The sequence below is a fragment of the Pseudophryne corroboree genome, chromosome 7, assembly GCF_028390025.1.
Source record: "Pseudophryne corroboree isolate aPseCor3 chromosome 7, aPseCor3.hap2, whole genome shotgun sequence".
NCBI classification, from domain to species: domain Eukaryota; kingdom Metazoa; phylum Chordata; class Amphibia; order Anura; family Myobatrachidae; genus Pseudophryne; species Pseudophryne corroboree.
This window is the reverse complement of record NC_086450.1, coordinates 103,530,117-103,550,215: the sequence shown is the minus strand read 5'-3', so window position 1 is coordinate 103,550,215 and position 20,099 is coordinate 103,530,117. Positions and strand designations below refer to the sequence as shown.

The following is a 20,099-nucleotide window of genomic DNA, read 5'->3' as shown; positions in this document are numbered from 1 at the left end:
AACGGCCCCGAGGATTTTCACCAAGGTGATGGCGGAGAATATGGTGCTCCTGCGCAGGCAGGGAGTCACAATTATCCCATACTTGGACGATCTCCTGATAAAAGCTAGATCGAGAGATCAATTGCAGAGGAGCGTGTCGCTCTCCCTGAGAGTGCTACAACACCACAGTTGGATTCTCAATCTGTCAAAGTCACAATTGATTCCAACGACTCAACTATCTTTCCTAGGCATGATTCTGGACACGGATCAGAAGAGGGTTTTTCTCCCGATGGAAAAAGCCCAGGACCTCCAGAACATGGTCAGAGACCTGCTAAAACCAAAAAGAGTGTCTGTTCATCAATGCACTCGTGTTCTGGGGAAAATGGTGGCAGCCTACGAGGCCATCCCCTTCGGCAGGTTTCATGCAAGGACGTTTCAGTGGGACCTCCTGGACAAGTGGTCCGGGTCCCATCTACAAATACATCAGAAGATAAGCCTGTCCCCCAGGGCCAGGGTGTCTCTCCTGTGGTGGCTGCAAAGTGCTCACCTTCTAGAGGGTCGCAGGTTCGGCATTCAAGACTGGGTTCTGGTGGCCACGGACGCGAGCCTCCGAGGATGGGGAGCAGTCACACAAGGAAGAAATTTTCAGGGGCTATGGTCAAGCCAGGAGGCTTGTCTACATATCAATGTCCTGGAGTTGAGGGCCATATACAATGGTCTACGACAAGCGGAGAATCTTCTTCGCGACCTACCGGTTCTGATTCAATCGGGCAATGTCACAGCCGTGGCTCATGTAAACTGCCAAGGCGGGACAAGGAGCAGAGTGGCAATGGCGGAAGCTACCAGGATTCTTCGCTGGGCGGAAAATCACGTAAGCGCTCTGTCAGCGGTCTTCATTCCGGGAGTGGACAACTGGGAAGCAGACTTCCTCAGCAGACACGATCTCCATCCAGGAGAGTGGGGACTTCATCAAGAAGTTTTTACAGAGATAACAAGTCTTTGGGGAATTCCTCACATAGACATGATGGCGTCCCGCCTCAACAAGAAAAAGGGTGAAAACAATACTCATTGTTCCAGATTGGCCTCGAAGGGCCTGGTATTCAGATCTTCAGGAGATGCTCACAGAAGGTCCGTGGCCTCTTCCTCTCAGGGAGGACCTGTTGCAACAGGGGCCCTGCCTGTTCCAAGACTTACCGCGGTTACGTTTGACGGCATGGCGGTTGAACGCCGAATCCTAGCTGGGAAAGGTATTCCGGAGGAAGTCATCCCTACTCTGATAAAGGCTATGAAGGAGGTGACAGCGAAACATTATCACCGTATCTGGAGGAAGTATATATCTTGGTGTGAAGCCAAGAATGCTCCTACGGAAGATTTCCACTTGGGCCGTTTTCTCCACTTTCTACAGACAGGAGTGGATATGGGCCTAAAATTGGGCTCCATTAAGGTACAGATTTCGGCCCTGTCTATTTTCTTTCAGAGGGAGTTGGCTTCTCTCCCAGAAGCCCAGACTTTTGTAAAGGGAGTGCTGCACATCCAGCCTCCTTTTGTGTCCCCAGTGGCACCATGGGACCTTAACGTGGTGTTACGGTTCTTGAAGTCTCACTGGTTTGAACCTCTTCAAACGGTTGAATTAAAATTTCTCACTTGGAAGGTGGTCATGTTGTTGGCCTTGGCATCTGCAAGGCGGGTGTCCGAATTGGTGGCCTTGTCTCACAAGAGCCCCTATTTGATTTTCCATGCGGATAGAGCAGAGTTGAGGACTCGTCCTCAGTTTTTGCCTAAGGTGGTTTCTTCATTTCATGTGAACCAACCTATTGTGGTGCCTGTCGCTACGGGTGACTCGGAGGAAGTCCCTGGATGTAGTCGGGGCCTTAAAAATCTATGTAGCCAGGACGGCTCAGGTTAGGAAAATAGAAGCACTGTTTGTCCTGTATGCAGCCAACAAGGTTGGCGCTCCTGCTTCGAAGCAGACTATTGCTCGCTGGATCTGTAACACGATTCAGCAGGCTCATTCTACGGCAGGCCTGCCGTTACCAAATTCGGTAAAGGCCCATTCCACTAGGAAGGTGGGCTCTACTTGGGCGGCTGCCCGAGGCGTCTCGGCTTTACAGCTTTGCTGAGCGGCTACCTGGTCGGGTTCAAACACTTTTGCAAAGTTCTATAAGTTTGATACCCTGGCTGATGAGGACCTTGCGTTTGCTCAGTCGGTGCTGCAGATTCGTCCGCACTCTCCCGCCTGGTCTGGAGCTTTGGTATAAACCCCATGGTCCTTACGGAGTCCCCAGCATCCTCTAGGACGTAAGAGAAAATAAGATTTTGAACCTACCGGTAAATCTTTTTCTCCTAGTCCGTAGAGGATGCTGGGCGCCCGTCCCAGTGCAGAAAAATCTGCAAGGCTTGTATATAGTTGTTGCTTACATAAGGGTTATGTTACAGTTGTGATCAGTCTTTAACTGATGCTGTTTTGTTCATACTGTTAACTGGTTGCGTATATTCCAGGTTATACGGTGTGGATGGTGTGGGCTGGTATGAATCTTGCCCTTAGATTTACAAAATCCTTTCCTCTCCTCTGGGCACAGTTTCTCTAACTGAGGTCTGGAGGAGGGGCATAGAGGGAGGAGCCAGTGCACACCCATTCTAAAGTTCTTTATAGTGCCCATGTCTCCTGCGGAGCCCGTCTATACCCCATGGTCCTTACGGAGTCTCCAGCATCCTCTACGGACTAGGAGAAAAAGATTTACCGGTAGGTTCAAAATCTTATTTTTTTCCCCCCGTAAAATTTCTATGCAAATGAAGGAGAAAAACATTTCTGCTGTTAAATTTAAAGAGTAGCGGAAAAGATATTTTGTTTGTTTTTAGTAGCATCTGTTGGCTGTTTTTGTGTTCTGAAACTGCATTTTAAATACTTTTTTTCTAATGTTACTTTTGTATATAATAAACACAAGGTTTTGTTTTACAGTCCTCAGAATGCACCACATCTTTCTTGTTGTTTTTGAGTGTCTGACAAATAGCAAAAAACACAATATTTTAACTATATGCATAAAACATCCGCCCTTGTTACCATTTTCTCCATCGGTAGACGTTTTGTGAGCACTGCAAACCGCCTAAGGAGCGGAAAATTCCCTGCAGACAGATGCCCTTATCAGCAGAAACCAGATGCAGCTCTGAGTCGGGGCTTTATCAATTTTAAATTGCTTTTTTTTTCTGAAGAGTAGAGAGGATTAAAACATTCTTTTGGAAATGGGTGGCATTAGCAGCAGAACTTACTGATGTTCATACACAGAAGGTGTCTTATTTGGGAAACGTAAAAATATCCGTGAAGGGCCTCAGAAAAATTGTTGCTGACATAAGGTTTCGGAAGCATTGCCTGAATTAATTCTGAGTTTATGAAATCTCATTTAAGCAGCTTAAGGAGTTAAATGATGTCACTGGGGGGAGACTCTGTGAATCATGTAACGTTCAGACATTTGTGCGTTTTTATTCTATAGTCTGGTTAGTTTATGGATTGATGTGAAAACGATGAGATGCAGAACTAGGCACGAATGGTATCCGTTCAGATGGTTGACCATGTTATGGTCGACAGTCATTAGGTCGACCACTATTGGTCGACATTGACATGGTCGACATGGACACATGGTCGACACGTGAAAATGGTCGACACATGAAAAGGTCGACATGAGTTTTTTAACTTTTTTTTCTTTTGGAGAACTTTTCCATACTTTACAATCCACGTGGACTACGATTGGAACGGTAATCTGTGCCGAGCGAAGCGGCAGCGGAGCGAAGGCACCATGCCCGAAGCATGGCGAGCGAAGCGGTGCACTAATTGGGGTTCCCAGTCACATTACGCAAAAAACGACACCAAAAAAAAAGTTAAACTCATGTCGACCTTTTCATGTGTCTACCAGTTTCATGTGTCGACCACGTGTCCATGTCGACCATGTCAATGTCGACCAATAGTGGTCGACCTAATGACTGTCGACCATAACATGGTCGACCATTCATACCGGAACCGGCACGAATCAGTCCGATAGTTTTGGTGGGTGATACAGGTTTTGTATTTGCACTTGAGCCATGATAAAGTATCTGAAGTGATGGGAGAGGAGGGGGAGTCTCTGGTAACAGAACAGTCCTTTAGGAAAGTGGCAGGAGAGTGTGATGGGCCTGGCACTCTTATCCCAGATTATCCAATCCTGGGACTAATGGTGCAGACACATTGGGCGTTTTTGCCCAGCGTGTATGCACAGCAATGATGGCTGACATCGCTGGGCTGAAAACCGCTTAGTGCATACACACTGAGCTATTTTCCTCCCTGCCCAGCGATGTCAGCAGGGCTGAACAGCTTTCCATAGCAGGACGCTATGGAAAGCCATTCACCCCGCCGTTCATCTGCTGGTAATACTAGCAGATGAACGGCGGCTGCCGGCGATGAAGCGGGGGCGCGCATCAGCGCTCATCGCCGGGGCATACACACTGGGCGGTTTTGAGCTGAAAGCAGCTCAACACACCAAAAGTGACCTGCTCTCAGCTCAAAATCGCCCAGTGTATATGGGCCTTTAGTTGTGGTTGATGTGGAAACTGATCTTCTGCATATTACCAGGTGGGCAGTTTGAGAAAAACATAGACCATAGTAATCCAGGCTGAGAGAGAAGGGGAGTGAGTATCTGGTATCTTAGACAGAGAATGCATATTTTAACATACCCATCAGTAGGGATTATCAAAGTCTCTGAGTCCCTACCTTCCAGTTTACACAGCGTGACTCTTCAGGCTGTGACTTTAAAGCAGAAGGGTCAATTTTATTTTATGCTGCATGCACAAAAACGGCGTTCCCCTCATATATGGAAGAGTCATGGGATCACACTTTGGGGCTGATTCTGATTTGAGAACAAAGCAAAAGAAAGCAAATAGATTTGTATCTGGAACAAACCATGTTGCACTGCAAGAGGTGCAAGTACATTTATTATTTTTTGCTTGCATAGTAAATACTGGCTGCTTTTGCATGTAGCCCACAAATGCCGGACAGCTGTATTTTAGACACTGCAATTTAGATTTGAGTTTAGACACACTCCACCCAAATTTGAATCTCCCTGCACATGGTTTTGCCAAGGTGCAAAGTTACTCACTTTTTTTTTTTTGCTTTTCTCCCAATGCAGAATTAGCCCCTATAGTGTGGGGTTGTTGCCTTTAGTGAGTTTTTTTAAGATTAGTTTTTGTCATAGGGTGTTGGGCCCCTGTAAGCAGCCACAGGTATGGATACTGAGGGCAGGGAGTATGGCCAGATCAGGTCACACCACCTCAAAAAGAAAAAGACCACCCCACCTCCCACTACCCCCCAAAAAATAAAATAAAACAACAAACAAACCCAGTTTTTCCAGCGCTGCTTTGTGCAACTGGTTGCCGCACAGGGGGCACTCACAGCTGCACAGGGGTTCATTTGTCCCCCACAGGTACTGGTCCGGGCCCCTCAAAAAGGCCAGGGTAATTAATACCCGCTACACCCACCAGTCGGCAGCCCAAGGTGCAGGTTTCTGTTCATAGATTTCTTCCAGCACCGGTTCCTTTTGCAACCAGTGGGTCACATCAGTGCCGTAACTTAAACATTTTAGCGATGTGTGCAAGAAACGGCATTGGCGCCCCCCCCCATGCAAGATAGGGGCGTGGCTTCACGGGGAAGGGGCGTGACCACAAAATACCAATTCATACTACGGTGCACAGTAGTCTCCATTATTCAGATTACGCTGCACAGTAGCGCCCCTACACCAGGTAGAGCCCCTTTTACACATTAGAGCAGACAGTCCCCCTTTTTACACATTATGGCAGACAGCGTCCCCTTTTTACACATTACGGCAGACAGCGTCCCCCTTTTTACACATTACGGCAGCCAATCCACCTTTTTACACATTGCGGTAGAAAGGATAGAGAAATTGAGAGAGATACTTACCATCTCTCCCCGCTGGCAGTCAGGCTCCTCATGCTGGCAGATCCCTCAGTGCAGGCAGCGGAGAAGGAGGAGGAGGGAGGGGGACTGGGGGCGCAGCAGCGCTAGGTAATTGGTACAAGCGCTGCTGCAGCAGTCTCCTCTCCTTCCGTATTGGCTGCCCGGCGCTGCTGTGAATGCTGGGATGAAGGAACCGCATCCCAGCATTCACAGCAGCGCCGGGCAGCCTATACGGAAGGAGAGGGGACAGCTGCAGCGGCGCTACTACCAATTACATAGCGCTGCTGCGGCTCCAGTCCCCCTCCCTCCTCCTCCGCTGTCTCCGGCGCTGCTGCTCTCCTCCCCAGCGCGGCGCACACAGCAGAGGAGGCATGTAATGAGTCAATTTGACTCATTACATGCCGCTGGCCGTTGCGCCCTCAGGGCAACTGCGGTGTGCCAGGCACACCTGGCACACACGTAGTTACGGCCCAGGGTCACATTTCGCAACCTTTTGGAGCTTAAGATTTTTCTGAAGGCTGTAAGAATAATGTTTGAGCCCCTTAGTTTGGTTCCTCCTGTGCCTCCTTACTGGGCAGGTTATCATCGCTTCTAGAAGATTGTAATGCCTGCTGCACCAAGATGGATCATGTCTACTCTTATTTTTCATTCTTTATTAAGATAGGTGGCTAAATGTACGTATACAGTGTTGCACAATGTGTTAATTATATATTATGTTTTGAGGTTTCTTGCAATGCTTACATTTTTATCTTTTTATAAATAAAGGGTTACCTAAAGTGAGGGCAGGAAACCACACCATTTGTACCATTTGTACAAATTAATATTGAGGGTTCCAAAGCTCTCCATTAGCAGCTTTGATTGTGATAGTGGAATATATTTATGGTTGTATTATTTTATTTCATTTACAGTCTTGGGTGTGTGCACAGTTTTGTATTACAAATTGGTCAATCCGGAGATCTCATTCATACTTTCGTAGAGCTTAGCAATGACTATGAGGTTAGGTGTCTTCATGCAGGAGTCAAAAGAACATTAGTTTCCCAATATATTAAGATACTTTCCTTATGTTTCCGCTGGCAGGCACATATGATAGGTAGCAGAGTGCTGTCTCTTTGTAATAAGGCTCATTTTTAAACATAGTCACAGTGCCATACTAATCCCAATTTGTTCTCTTTCCTAACAGAACAAATCTGGAACTGGAACTTGTTCATCGTGGAGACAATCTATGTTCTGGAGGTACTAGTACGACTGGGAAAAGATCCTGTTTAAGTAAGCTTAACTTTATTCAGAAATATTGCTTTACAGTTATTTCATGGTTCTTAGTCAGGTAAAGTCATCATACAGCAGTGTGGCATTCAAGTACACTGAAACCTCCTCTGACGGAACACTGTTTTTTTCTGAGACTCTACGAAAGGTTGATGTTATGCTGATGTATTGGGGTTTTACATACGACCTATTCAGTTCCCGTGCCGTTTTTTCGACTGGTTGAAATATCCGCATGGGCGCAAACCATGTGGATCGGCGAATTTGCCGCCGATCCACACGTTTTGTCGAATTTGCGGGCATTTCCGACAGTTTTTGGATCCGTTTTCACCCATGCCGATTCGACAAAAAAAAAAAGGCATGGGCGAAAAAATGGATTAAAAGACGCCCGCTATTGAATACACTGACGCCGAATTAGTGCCGATTTTCCGACTTTCGTAAAATTCAGCACTAATTGAATATACCCAATAATTGATAGAACCACTGGTACATCATTACATGTTAAAGTAATTTATGGTATGTGTATAGCTGTGTATTGTTGCTATGATTTTGAATTTTTTATGTTTGGATTTGTTTTTCATTTTTAACCCATGAAAAGTGTATTTGTGCGTCTGTTGGGAGGTGGGAACCATATCCACATCAGTGGTTACCAACCTCGCAAACCTCATTAATAATAAACATTCTGAAGGTCCCCTCATAGAATGATGGGTAAAATCAATGTTCGCATTTATCAGTCTATATTAATGTGAGGGAGTTAGTTATTCAGTAATGAATACAGCCTTGATCATGATACAGCATCTGGAGTAGATGTGCTATTTATGTTTCTGAAAGTGTAGAGCTTTGGCTGAATGCAGAGAACAGTGTAAGAATCATCTGTGAGCAGTGGGGAGAATAGAGGGAGTGTTCCAAAGCTTTTTGTTCCTGAAAACGTACGTTTGTTTCCCCATAAATTATTTTACAGGGTTAATAGCTTGATTCTAGATCATTTGCTATTTCACAGCTGTTCGGTCTGTGCTGGCAATGACGTCCTTGAAATAAAACGCATTGGCAACCTACATGTTCCTGTTTTGCATGCCGAGTTTCTTTTCAGTCAATTAAAAGCCTTGGAACAAGACACTCCTCCTCTGTGCGATCCACAGCGGTGGTAATGAGGTGTCTCTACTGTGATTAAGCACAGCACTCCATAATAGTCTTGTAAGAAGTGTTAAATTTGTCGATTAGATATTGCATTAAATGGAATGCAGTGTCCCAGGTGAGCTTTTACAGCAGAAAGCATCAGGGAAAACGATTTGGAACAAATAGGTCAAGTACTGTTTTAGTAGATTGAGCTATGAGGACGCTTCCACTCGGGAAATGTAAATGAAGGGTGATTGAGAGACCTGCCTATGTCAGTTTCTCAAGCAATGTGACAAGGTGAACAGTCTAGGTCTACCCACTAAATGTAACTGCTACCTTTTCCAGTCATGACATTGTAGGTTATTTGTACATTTATACATCCATTTTTACCCATTTGTTTTCCTCTGACTGGAAAATTGTCTATTTTAGTAATCTATGTCTTTTGTAGTTTAAAAAAAAATGGTTTAGAATTCTATTATGGATACATAGAACACAGGGGCATAGGAATGGGTGGGGGCAAGGGGGCAGCCTGCTCCCCCAAACGTGAGATGCGCCGATACTGGAGGAGCAGGGGAGCGGCATACGGTCAGGTGAAAAGCTGCTGCCACACTTTACACTTCCTCCTCCTCCGCAGTGCAGGGGCCGTGCCAGAGCCGGCCCTAACCAATATGATGCCCTAGGCAAGATTTTGGCTGGTGCCCCCTAGCACCGCCTCTAGTTCTGCAGGAGATGCCTGGCATGAGTCAGCTGGCAGTTCTGCTAATGTCGGGCGCCTTTTGTGTATGAAAATGCATCATATTATTTGCATTACTATGTGGCTAGGATGCACAATCAGCTTCTGTTGATTAAAATGATATGCAGCATGCCTATATTCTGTGTGCGGCTGTATCTGCATACGAAATATTACATTACAGTGATTTTCAGGAATACACTGCAACGTAGCATTTTGTATGCAGGTACAGCCGCAGTTACACACACAGAATATAGGCATGCCGCATATCATTTTAATCAGCAGAAGCTGCTGGTGCCCCTAAGCATACCAAATGCCCTAGGCATTTGCCTAGTTTGCCTATGCCTAAGGCCGGCTTTGGGCCGTGCAGCGGGAGCCTATTCCTATAATGGACAGCCCCTCCTGCTTCCCGATGGTCCCAGCGGCCGGACAGCGGACTGACCTCGGCACTCCCATGATGCTGTGCTGTACCACTGCCAGCCACCTCTTTCCTCCCACCGTAACGTCTTCTGGTCTCCTCCATGGTCCTGCCTCCTCCTTTCTAGTAGCCCCACCCCCTCCTCTGTAGTCTTTCAGCCCACAGTATTCCTCGAGGTAGGACTCCTCACAAGCCAAGCAGCACCACAAGCTCATGGCCACTATCTAAGCGGCGCTAAACTGACATTCTAGCTCCCCCCCCAAAACAAAAAAATGGTCTGACGCCCCTGATAGAACATCGGGGTGAAATGACATGCTTTCAAACTGGGCAAAAAGACTCAATATTGACAGTCTAATTCAGGAAGTCTAATTAGAGGTGATGTGCCGCCAAACTTTCCACGATAATCAGCTGCGCCCATATTTGCCTGTTTCAGTGGGCTGATCATCGCAACTTTTCCTATATGGGAAAACAGGACATCCTGGCCACGCCACAAAATTCATTGCCCCGAAATGTATCTCTTTGTGAATGCAAAGGTTCATTTTTCGGGAGGTTGTGGGTTGATATTTAAAGCTAAATCAAAGTGTCAGCAGAGGTCTCGGATGGTCAGGTATTCTTATACTGAATAGTCAGTGTGTGCTCCAAGTTCATGTCACTCATATTTATCTGTTTTGCTGCGGGCATCAAATTGATGTATGTAATAGCAGTATGTGTGTTATCTTTACTTTAATATGGCATCAACAGAGAGATTTTGAATACTGGAAGAATTTCAATGTAACATTAAACATGTAGAATGTGGAAGTTTCACGCACATGTAAAATCTGCATGTCAAAAAAATGGAATTAATAAATGTATAAATGTGAGTGCCTCACAGGGGCTGCTTAGAGAAGCCTAAGAGGTCAGGGCAAGATCAGGCCAAAAGGAGGGCTTGCTGAGTTGCCGGTGTTTATACACCATTGCAACGGCACCTCACCCTCCTCACAGATAATTGAATTAACCTCTGTATTACCAAATTTGCCCCTGATCTGCTTGTTAAGAAATCTGGTTGAGTTATATTTTGTTTGTTTTATTTCCATGGTGTTTTTTCTCTAGCATCCATAAGGGATGTTGAGGGAATCTAGTACGATGGGTATAGACGGGGTCCAAAGGAGCCAGTGCACTTTAAATTTCTTCAACTGGGTGTGCTGGCTCCTCCCCCGAATGCCCCCTCCCACGGGCAGTTTAGAAAAAAGTGCCCTCAGGAGGGGATGCACATCTCTGAGCTCCAGAGAGTTTTCTTCCATTTCTTTTTTCTGTTTGTTATTTTCGGTATGCTGTCTGGGCAATAGAGTGTCTGCACCGTGGGAGTTAGGGGGGGGAAACGGTTACCGGCCTTCCAAGGTGCAGAGCCACTTCCCCGCTGAGGGGTTGTTGTTCAGCAGGGCACTGTGCCTTGGCTGTCACAGCCGCAGCACGCCACACACCCCTAACGCTGACGGAAGGTGACATCGGTGGTGACTACAAACCGGGGGGCCCGCTAGGGTAGTCCCCCGGTTCAAAGTGCAGCTGACCATGGGCACGGCGTACAGGACCCTCCCGGGGGGTCCCGCTAAGATCCCCCGTGTGGAACTGGCACAAAAACGCTTGACTAGAACTTGTGTGATGTTTTGAGCTAAAAAGGAGACTTTGCCAGTATAATATATTAGAGTAGCTCTGGCGCCATTGGAGGGGACGGAGCTACATCAGAACGGGACCTGAGGCGTTCTTGCGCCTTCCTCTGCTTACTCCAGCCACAGACGGCACACACAGCGCTTCATGATTCTTCAGCCACGCTGGATATCTGGTACAGGGTGTAGCAAAGGTGGAGAGCCGCTTGTGTACACTGTTTGGATCCTATTTAGGACAGAATTTGTTAGTGTTTACTGTATTATAGTGAGCTGACAGCCTCACTGGGGCTGTGCAGCTCAGGGTGTGCTGGTGTCCTCTCTCTCTCTCTGTCCCCTCTAACATACAGTAGGGCAGGCTTGCAATATCACTGTCTGTGTGTATGTGGTTGTGCTTACTGTGAAACATGGGTAAACACAAACTGTGCAGTGTATGTCACACCAGATTCTCTCCATTATCTACTGATTCTGTTTCATGTGAACAATGCAGTCAGTCTTGCAAATCAGTGAAGGGGTTGGGGGAGAGGGTCCAGAGCCCCACTGGATAGGGTCTCTTAAAACTATGATGTCAGATTTGTCATCCCAGCTCACTGCTAATGTGCAGAAGACTCAGCTACTACAACAAGCCGTTGCAGATTTAGCTGCTAGGGCAGATGCACAGCCCCCCCTCTTTCATGCAGGTCCACAGAAACGTGGGTTACCTGCTCTACTCTCTGATACAGATGAGGATATACAGGAGGGTGGGGATGACCTGGATCCATTTAGTGGGGATCCTGATTCTGCTCAGGGTATTGAACCCCTTATTCTGGCTGTATGGGACGTGTTAAAGCTCCCTCTAGAGGACGCTGCGTCACAGCAGTCATTTTTCTTTGTACAGAACTTTCCCTGACTCTACAGAGTTGAATGATCTATTCAAACAGGCCTAGAAAAATCCAGACAAACAATTCCAAGTGTCCAAAAAGTTTTTGCGCACTTTCCCATTGCTCCTGAAGGCCGAAAATTTTTGGGAGGAACCCCCTGGGGTGGATGTATCCGTCTCTCGTCTGTCTAAGAAGGCAGTGCTGCCTGCCCCGGGCTCCTTTACCATGAAGGATCCTGGGGATAGGAAGATTGAGACTACTCTAAAGTCTATCTACACACAAGCCGGTATATCACAAAGGCTGGTCATTGCTGGTTGCTGGATGACCCATGCCATTCATTCCTGGGCCACTCAAATTCAGGAGGGCCTCTCGGGGGATATGTCCTTAGTTACTATGGTAACCCTCCTAAAACACATTAAGGACACTACTCGTGTCCTCTGTGATTCCCTCAAGGAGATGGGGAACATTAATGCTCGGACCCCCCTAACAGTCATTCCTACGCCCACTTGCATGATGGTGACGGCGGACACATTGCTAGCCACAGCCACCAGGTACAGCAGCAGCATGCTGCATGAGGAAGATCCCGAGGTAGGCGGGGCAAGTTGTATTCGGCGCACAGTGGGGAGAACGAGCTGGATGAGCAGTTCCCGACGCTGCTGGTGCTTTTCAGATAGGGGCTGTGCGCTGACGGTTCCTCCGTTATGGGCCCGAGCACTGCGGGAGATGGGGGTAAGCCGCTCTGGGTGGCAGGGATCCAGTGCAGCAGCGATCTCTCTCCGCTGACATCGCTCATCTTCCTCCCCTGACTCCCCCGCCCCGCCCCCCCCCCCTGCAGCAGCCAGCACGGCCCAGCATCTCTCGCCTGAAGGTGGATCCTTCATAGCAGCAGCATCCCCCTCCCCAGCATCCGGCTACCCATACCAATACGTGGCACGTTGCAGCAACGCCAGCCCCACAGGCATGGACTGGGGTCGGCTGGGTCCCTGCGCTGCTGGGACCGCCAGAGGTGGGGGTTGCTGCCAGGTGATGGTGTGTGGCTGCACTGACATCCCTCCCCATCCTCCGTGTCCCTGGGGCCCCTAGCCCCATCTGCCATCATCACATGCCGTCACCCCAAACTTGGGCAGTGTGTGCCGCCCATCCGTGTGTTAGTAGGTACACGTGCCCGGTGAGTGTGCTACATAAGAAGTACATGTGCAGCCTGGCAATGCTTTATATGCTCTTTAGAGCATTAATGGACAGTTGGGATGGAAAGTGGGAGGAGTAATGAGTGTAGGGGAGGAGTCAGGAATAAATAAACCGCCCCCCCTCCTCCTAAAAGTAAAGTCTAGATCCGTCCCTGGTTGCGTACGCAGAATCTGACCGTAGTGTGGAAGCCCTCCCCTTTTCTGGGGAATGGCTCTTTGGGGTTGAATTGGATACATGGATTTCCAAAGTTACGGCTGGGAAATCCACGTTTCTCTCCTCTGGAGCCCTGCCGGCGAGACGCTCCTATCCGGGGCTGTCTGTCCAGTCCTTTCGGTCTCACAGATTTCGATCTAAGGCAAGAGTTGCCTGCAATGCGACTAGAGGCACCAGAGGTAAGTCCAGAAACCCTGCAAGCATCAGCTCTCAGGAACAGTCCACCGGTTCTGCTTCCACTAAGGCCTCAGAATGACGGTGCCCACCCACCTCGAGGTGGGAGCTCAACTGCATCACTTCAGCTGCGTCTGGGAGACTTCATGCCAGGATACCTGGGTCAGAGATCTCGTTTCTCAGGGCTACAGGCTGGAGTTCAACAGTACTCCTCCCGAACGATTTTTCAAATCAAGCTTACCAGCTTTGGAGGATATGCAAGTTACGTTGCAGCTGGCCATCTGAAAGTTGGTCCAGTCCCACATCATTGTTCCAGTACCAATACCGCAACGCGGCAAGGGGTTTTACTCAAACCTGTTTGTGGTGCCGAAACTGGAAGGTTCGGTCAGACCCATTTTGAATCTAAAATCCTTGAATCCTTATTTGAAGGTGTTCTAGTTCAAGATGGAATCCCTGCAAGCAGTGATTGCGGGCCTGGAAGAACAGGAGTTTATGGTCTCCTTGGATATCAAGGACGCCTACCTCCATATTCTGATTAGGCCACCTCATCAGGCGTACCTGCTGTTTGCCCTGCTGGACAATCACTTCCAATTCCAGGCACTGCCCTTCGGCCTGTCCACAGCTCCGAGGGTATTCACGAAGGTGATGGTGGAGATGATGTTCCAACTCTGGGTTCAGAGGGTCACTGTTGTCCCTTATCTGGACGATCTTCTAAAAAAAGCTCGATCCAGGGAGCTTTTGTTGCTCCATATCGACCGCACTATCCATCTCCTGTCAGACCATGGTTGGATCCTCACCTTACAGAAGTCCCACCTGGAGCCAACTCAGAGGCTCCTGTTCCTGGGGATGTTGCTGGATACTGTGGCACAGAAGGTGTTTCTACCGGAGGACACGGCAAAAACACTTCAGGAGATGGTCCGCATGGTGCACCGACCTACTCGAGTGTCCGTTCATCTTTGCATATGATTGTTGGGAAAGATGGTTGCCTCATACAAAGCGATCCAGTATGGGAGGTTCCATGCCAGAACATTTCAGTTGGATCTCCTGAACAAGTGGTCTGGATCGCATCTACAGATACACCGGATGATTCGGCTGTCACCTCAGGCCAGGATTTTCCTCCTGTGGTGGCTACAGGAAGGCCGGAGTTTCGGGAATAAGGCTTGGACCCTCCTCACAACGGATGCAAGTCTATGGGGATGTGGAGCTGTCAGCCAAGGGGCGCAGTTCCAGGGCAGGTGGACGCAGAATCCGGATGTAAACATTCTGGATCTTCGGGCGATCTACAATGCTCTGCTTCAGGCCTCTCCTGTGCTCAAGGATCACGCGATCCAGGTACAGTCGGACAATGCCACAGCAGTGGCGTATGTCAATCAACAAGGAGGGACGAAAAACAGAGCCTCCATGCGCGACGTGTCAAAGATACTCCTGTGGGCGGGAAGAAATGCAAGAGCAATGTCAGCAATCTTCATTCCTGGTGTGGACAACTGGGAGGCGGACTTCCTGAGTTGTCACGATCTCCACCTGGGGGAGTGGGGGCTCCACCATCTGGTGTTTCAGCAGATCATCGACCGGTGGGGTTGCCCACAAATAGACATGATGGCTTCTCGTTTCAACAAGAAACTTTCCTAGTATTGCTCACGGACCAGGGACCCTCGGGCGAGGGCAGTGGATGCACTGGCGTCGGCTTGGCCTTACTGGCTGGTCTACCTGTTTCCTCCGATTCCATTGCTCCCAAGGGTGCTAAAGCGAATCAGGAATCGGAGTCCAGGCAATTCTGATTGCCCCGGATTGGCCTCGGATGGTGTGGTACGCAGATCAACTGGATATGTCCGTCGAAGACCCTTGGCCTCTACCACTAAGAAGCGATCTTCTTCAACAAGGACCGTTCGTCTACCTGGACTTACTCCAACTTCGTTTGACTGCATGGAGGTTAAGCGGAACAACCTAGCTCACAAGGGCCTTTCCGAGAAGTTTATTGCTACCATGGTTCAGGCCAGGAAACCTGTGACGTCAAAACACTATCATCATATCTAGAGGAAATATGTCTCTTGGTGCGAGGAACGCACGTATCTGCCTGCTGAGTTTCACTTGGGAAGTTTCTTACGTTTCCTGCAGGATGGTGTGGATAAAGGCTTACGTCTGGGTTCCATTAAGGTCCAGATTTTAGCCCTCTCCATTTTCTTCCAGAAGAAATTGGCGCTGTTGCCAGAAGTTCAGACATTCTTGCAAGGGGTACTCCACATCCAACCTCCTTTTATGCTGCCTACGGCACCTTGGGATCTGAATGTAGTGTTGGATTTTCTAAAGTCCTCCTGGTTTGAACCTTTGATTACGGTAGAAGACAAGAATCTCACGTGGAAAACAGTGATGTTACTGGCCCTGGCTTCTGCTCGACGTGTCTCAGAATTGGGGGCCTTGTCGTGTAACAGTCCATACTTGGTCTTTTATGAGGACAGAGCTGAGCTCCGGACTAGGCAGCCGTTCCTGCCGAAGGTTGTCTCTGCGTTTCACTTGAATCAGCCTATTCTGATTCCGTCCGGTTCTGGCGCTTCTGCATTGGATGCTGTGCGAGCCTTGAAGATCTATTTCAAGAGAACGGCTCGGATCAGAAAGACTGAATCTTTGTTCGTGCTCTATGATGCACAGAAAAAGGGTTGTCCTGCTTCAAAGCAGTTCATTGCTCGTTGGATTAGGCTTACTATTCAACAGGCCTATGTGTCGGCAGCCTTACGGTTCCTAAGTCTCTGAATATCAGTGGGTTCTTCCTGGGTGGCTGCCCGTGGAGTTTCGGCCTTGCAACTTTGCCAAGCTGCTACCTGGTCAGGGAAGAACACTTTTGTTAAGTTCTACAAGTTTGGTACCCTGCCCAAAGAGGATACCCAGTTTGGGCAGGTGGTGCTGCAGCAGTCTCTGCACGTTTCCCGCACGTTCTGGAAGCTTTGGGATGTCCCCATCGTACTAGATTCCCTCAATATCCCTTATGGATGCTAGAGAAAATAGGATTTTAATTGCCTACCGGTAAATCCTTTTCTCGTAGTCCATAATGGATATTGGGCGCCCGACTCACTGCGTTGACTTTTCTGCAGGTTCTTGTTATGTGGTTACCTGTTCAGCTGTTGTTGTTACCAGCTGTTGCTGGTTGTTATATGTTAGTGGCGTGCAGGTCTGTAAATCTCACCATTCTTTGTTATCATATTTTCTTCTCTCATATATGTCCTATCTCCTTCAGGCACGTTTTTACCTATAACTGCCTGTGGGAAGGGGCATAGAGGGGAGGATCCAGCACACCCAGTTGAAGAAATTTAAAGTGCCCTGGACCCCGTCTATACCCATCGTACTAGATTCTCCCAATATCCCTTATTTTTGGGGGGGAGGGACTAAATAAAACCTATTAAAAATTTATTAAAAAACTGTAGTTAACCATATTATCACGTATTAGCTTATAGCTGTACAAATAGCTCACACCTCCTAAATCATTATAACTTCAGATTATTTATTTCCTCACTTGCAATGCCGTACTGGCCCACAGGGCCACAGGGGAAACCCCCGGCCTCCACCTTTAGGGATAAGGTTCCAGACTGTTCACTTGAATTATACAGTATACATTTTACCTTATACTGCACAGGACAGTTTTATATTTTCTACAGTGCATTGTTTCTATTAATCTGGCACATAATGCATGCACTTTCAGTATTTACTACATACAGATAGATAGATAGATAGATAGATAGATATCTCTGAGGGTGCCCAGGCCATGCACTTTATAATGGTTAACCAAGCCTTTGTGATGGCTGGTCACACCCCCTCTGGAGACTGGCCACACCCCTAAACATGGGACCCTACCATTGCATTCCCCCGGTGGGCCCATCATGCCCCAATCCAACACGGCTCACTTGTGTCTAAGGCAGTAAAAGATTGTTAGATGTGGACTTAAGCTAGTTACACACCTATACAATCGTCAGGATGCTCTTTTCGATTCCCAACCCGATCGTGTTTATGCATCTTCGATCATGCTTTTTTGGAAGAAAGCATCTGCAGATCAGATTTTGGTGGTCATTCCAATTTGTTCGCACGCTAGCTGCTTTTAGTAGCATTGCAAATGCTAGGCCGCCACCCTCTGGGAATGTATCTTAGCTTAGCAGAATAGCGAACGAAAGATTAGCAGAACTGCTACTAAATAAATCCTTGCAGTTTCTGAGTAGCTACAGACCTACTCCTAGATTGCGATCACCTCAGTCCGTTTAGTTCCTGGTTTGACTTCACAAACACGCCCTGCGTTCGGCCAGCCACTCCTCCGTTTCTCCAGCCACCCCTGCGTTTTCTCTGACGTCCTAGTGGATGCTGGGACTCCGTAAGGACCATGGGGAATAGCGGCTCCGCAGGAGACAGGGCACAAAATAAAAGCTTAAGGATCAGGTGGTGTGCACTGGCTCCTCCCCCTATGACCCTCCTCCAAGCCTCAGTTAGATTTTTGTGCCCGGCCGAGAAGGGTGCAATCTAGGTGGCTCTCCTGAGCTGCTTAGAATAAAAGTTTAGTTTAGGATTTTTTATTTTCAGTGAGTCCTGCTGGCAACAGGCTCACTGCATCGTGGGACTAAGGGGAGAAGAAACGGACTCACCTGAGTGCAGAGTGGATCGGGTTTCTTAGGCTACTGGACATTAGCTCCAGAGGGACGATCACAGGTTCAGCCTGGATGGGTCACCGGAGCCGCGCCGCCGTCCCCCTTACAGAGCCAGAAGAGACGAAGAGGTCCGGTGAAATCGGCGGCAGAAGACGATCCTGTCTTCAGACTAAGACTGTGCGCCATTGCTCTCAGCACACTTCACACTCCGGTCACTGAGGGTGCAGGGCGCTGGGGGGGGAGCGCCCTGAGACGCAATATTACAGTATATACCTTAGGTGGCTAAAAAGAATACATCACATATAGCTCCTGGGCTATATGGATGTATTTTACCCCTGCCATTTTACACAGAAAAAGCGGGAGATAAGGACGTCGTGAAGGGGCGGAGCCTATCTCCTCAGCACACAAGCGCCATTTTCCCTCACAGCTCCGCTGGAAGGACGGCTCCCTGACTCTCCCCTGCAGTCCTGCTTCAGAATCAGGGTAAAAAAGAGAAGGGGGGGCACGTTTGGCAGCAAATAAATATATTAACAGCAGCTATAAGGGAGTAACACTTATATAAGGTTATCCCTTATTGATTTATGGAATCATATTTATGAATATTAATATTTAATATATCATATATGGTATTTAATATATGGATATATTTCAATTAATATGCATTTATCATATATATCTGCAAATATATTATGTCAGGCTTACAAACTAATTGGCTGATACATATATGCAGTCCTTATACATATGACTTATGAAGTTATTAAGTTAAGATTCCTTAAAGAGAGTTCAAGCTTGAATATTACCGCTCTTTTTATATGATTCTTTATTTACAGGCAGATCAAATCGTACAGAATAAGATATACACAGTAGTGATATATATACTAATTATAATTATATATGCTTCCTTCGTTACATAACATAAAACAACATGACATAAGTTTCACAAACAGTTTCAATTGCTAACATAAAATGTATACTTGCAAGTTAAAGATTGCCATCCCAAGAATCATTCCTTCTGCATGTTCTCCATGACTTCTCCTCCTGACTGACTTCCTTCCTTCTCCTTCTTCTTCTCCCTCTCCCTCTTCCTTCTAACTCCTAACTACAAGTCTGGTCCTTTTATCTCATATTTTACCAATTCAAACTATCATATTCTCATAGTTTCCAATGGAATAGGTAATTATAGGTTTGTCAGATTCCAAGGTGTAATAAAACAAACATTGAACTGGGCTGTCGTGTCCTGTTCACGGAGGCATGGTGTCATAAAAGTGTGGTGTCCACACTGCCTTAAGCAAGTATAGTATTGTAAAATCTGGAATGTCTTTTCATCCAAAGTTCTGTTGTATTGACAAGTTTTCCTGGGGTCGGTTACACAATGTTTTATCAATGGATGTGATCTCTTTTCATAGTAGTTAATTTATACTCCCTAGCTTTTAACCTTCACTGGACAATAGACAAACCAGTAGATTCTGATCTACTGTAAGCACACCTGTGAATTCCAATGACCAACAGAGCTCTGTCACATACCTATTATCATTTATGGCCTAATACCTTTTCTCTACAATGACTCTTGATCTTACTGTAACCTCTCTGGCCTTATTTATGACTAGAGCAGAATAAACCTGTTCCCTACACTATTTTTTACCATCTTGCTGTAAAACACAAATATACAGTATATCTATATAAACACATACACAAACCTAATCTCTTAAATCAGCTAAACATTACCTCATACATTCAAACTTATTTCATATCTATTCCTTACTATATATATCCAGTATACTGTCCACTATGGTAACATCGCCTATTTATAATGAATTATATTTTGATTCAGACAATATCCATTGCCCTAATATTATACTAAGTGCAGACAATTACCTATAAGGCAACAGTCGCCCCCTTGTGGCCATGAGAAATTCTTTTGATTGGCCACACATTAAACTAGCGTAATTGCTTCCAAATAC

The 20,099-nt window shown here is 47.1% G+C and overlaps 1 protein-coding gene across 1 annotated transcript in view; it reads left to right on the top strand.

Moving 5' to 3' along the window:
- UBR3 (ubiquitin protein ligase E3 component n-recognin 3) overlaps positions 1-20,099 on the top strand; it is a 406,648-nt gene that overhangs the window by 265,768 nt on the left and 120,781 nt on the right. Inside the window, exon 30 of the mRNA XM_063933505.1 lies at positions 7,098-7,183. Coding sequence (XP_063789575.1) covers positions 7,098-7,183 — 86 coding nt within the window. The remainder of the gene's footprint in view (positions 1-7,097; positions 7,184-20,099) is intronic.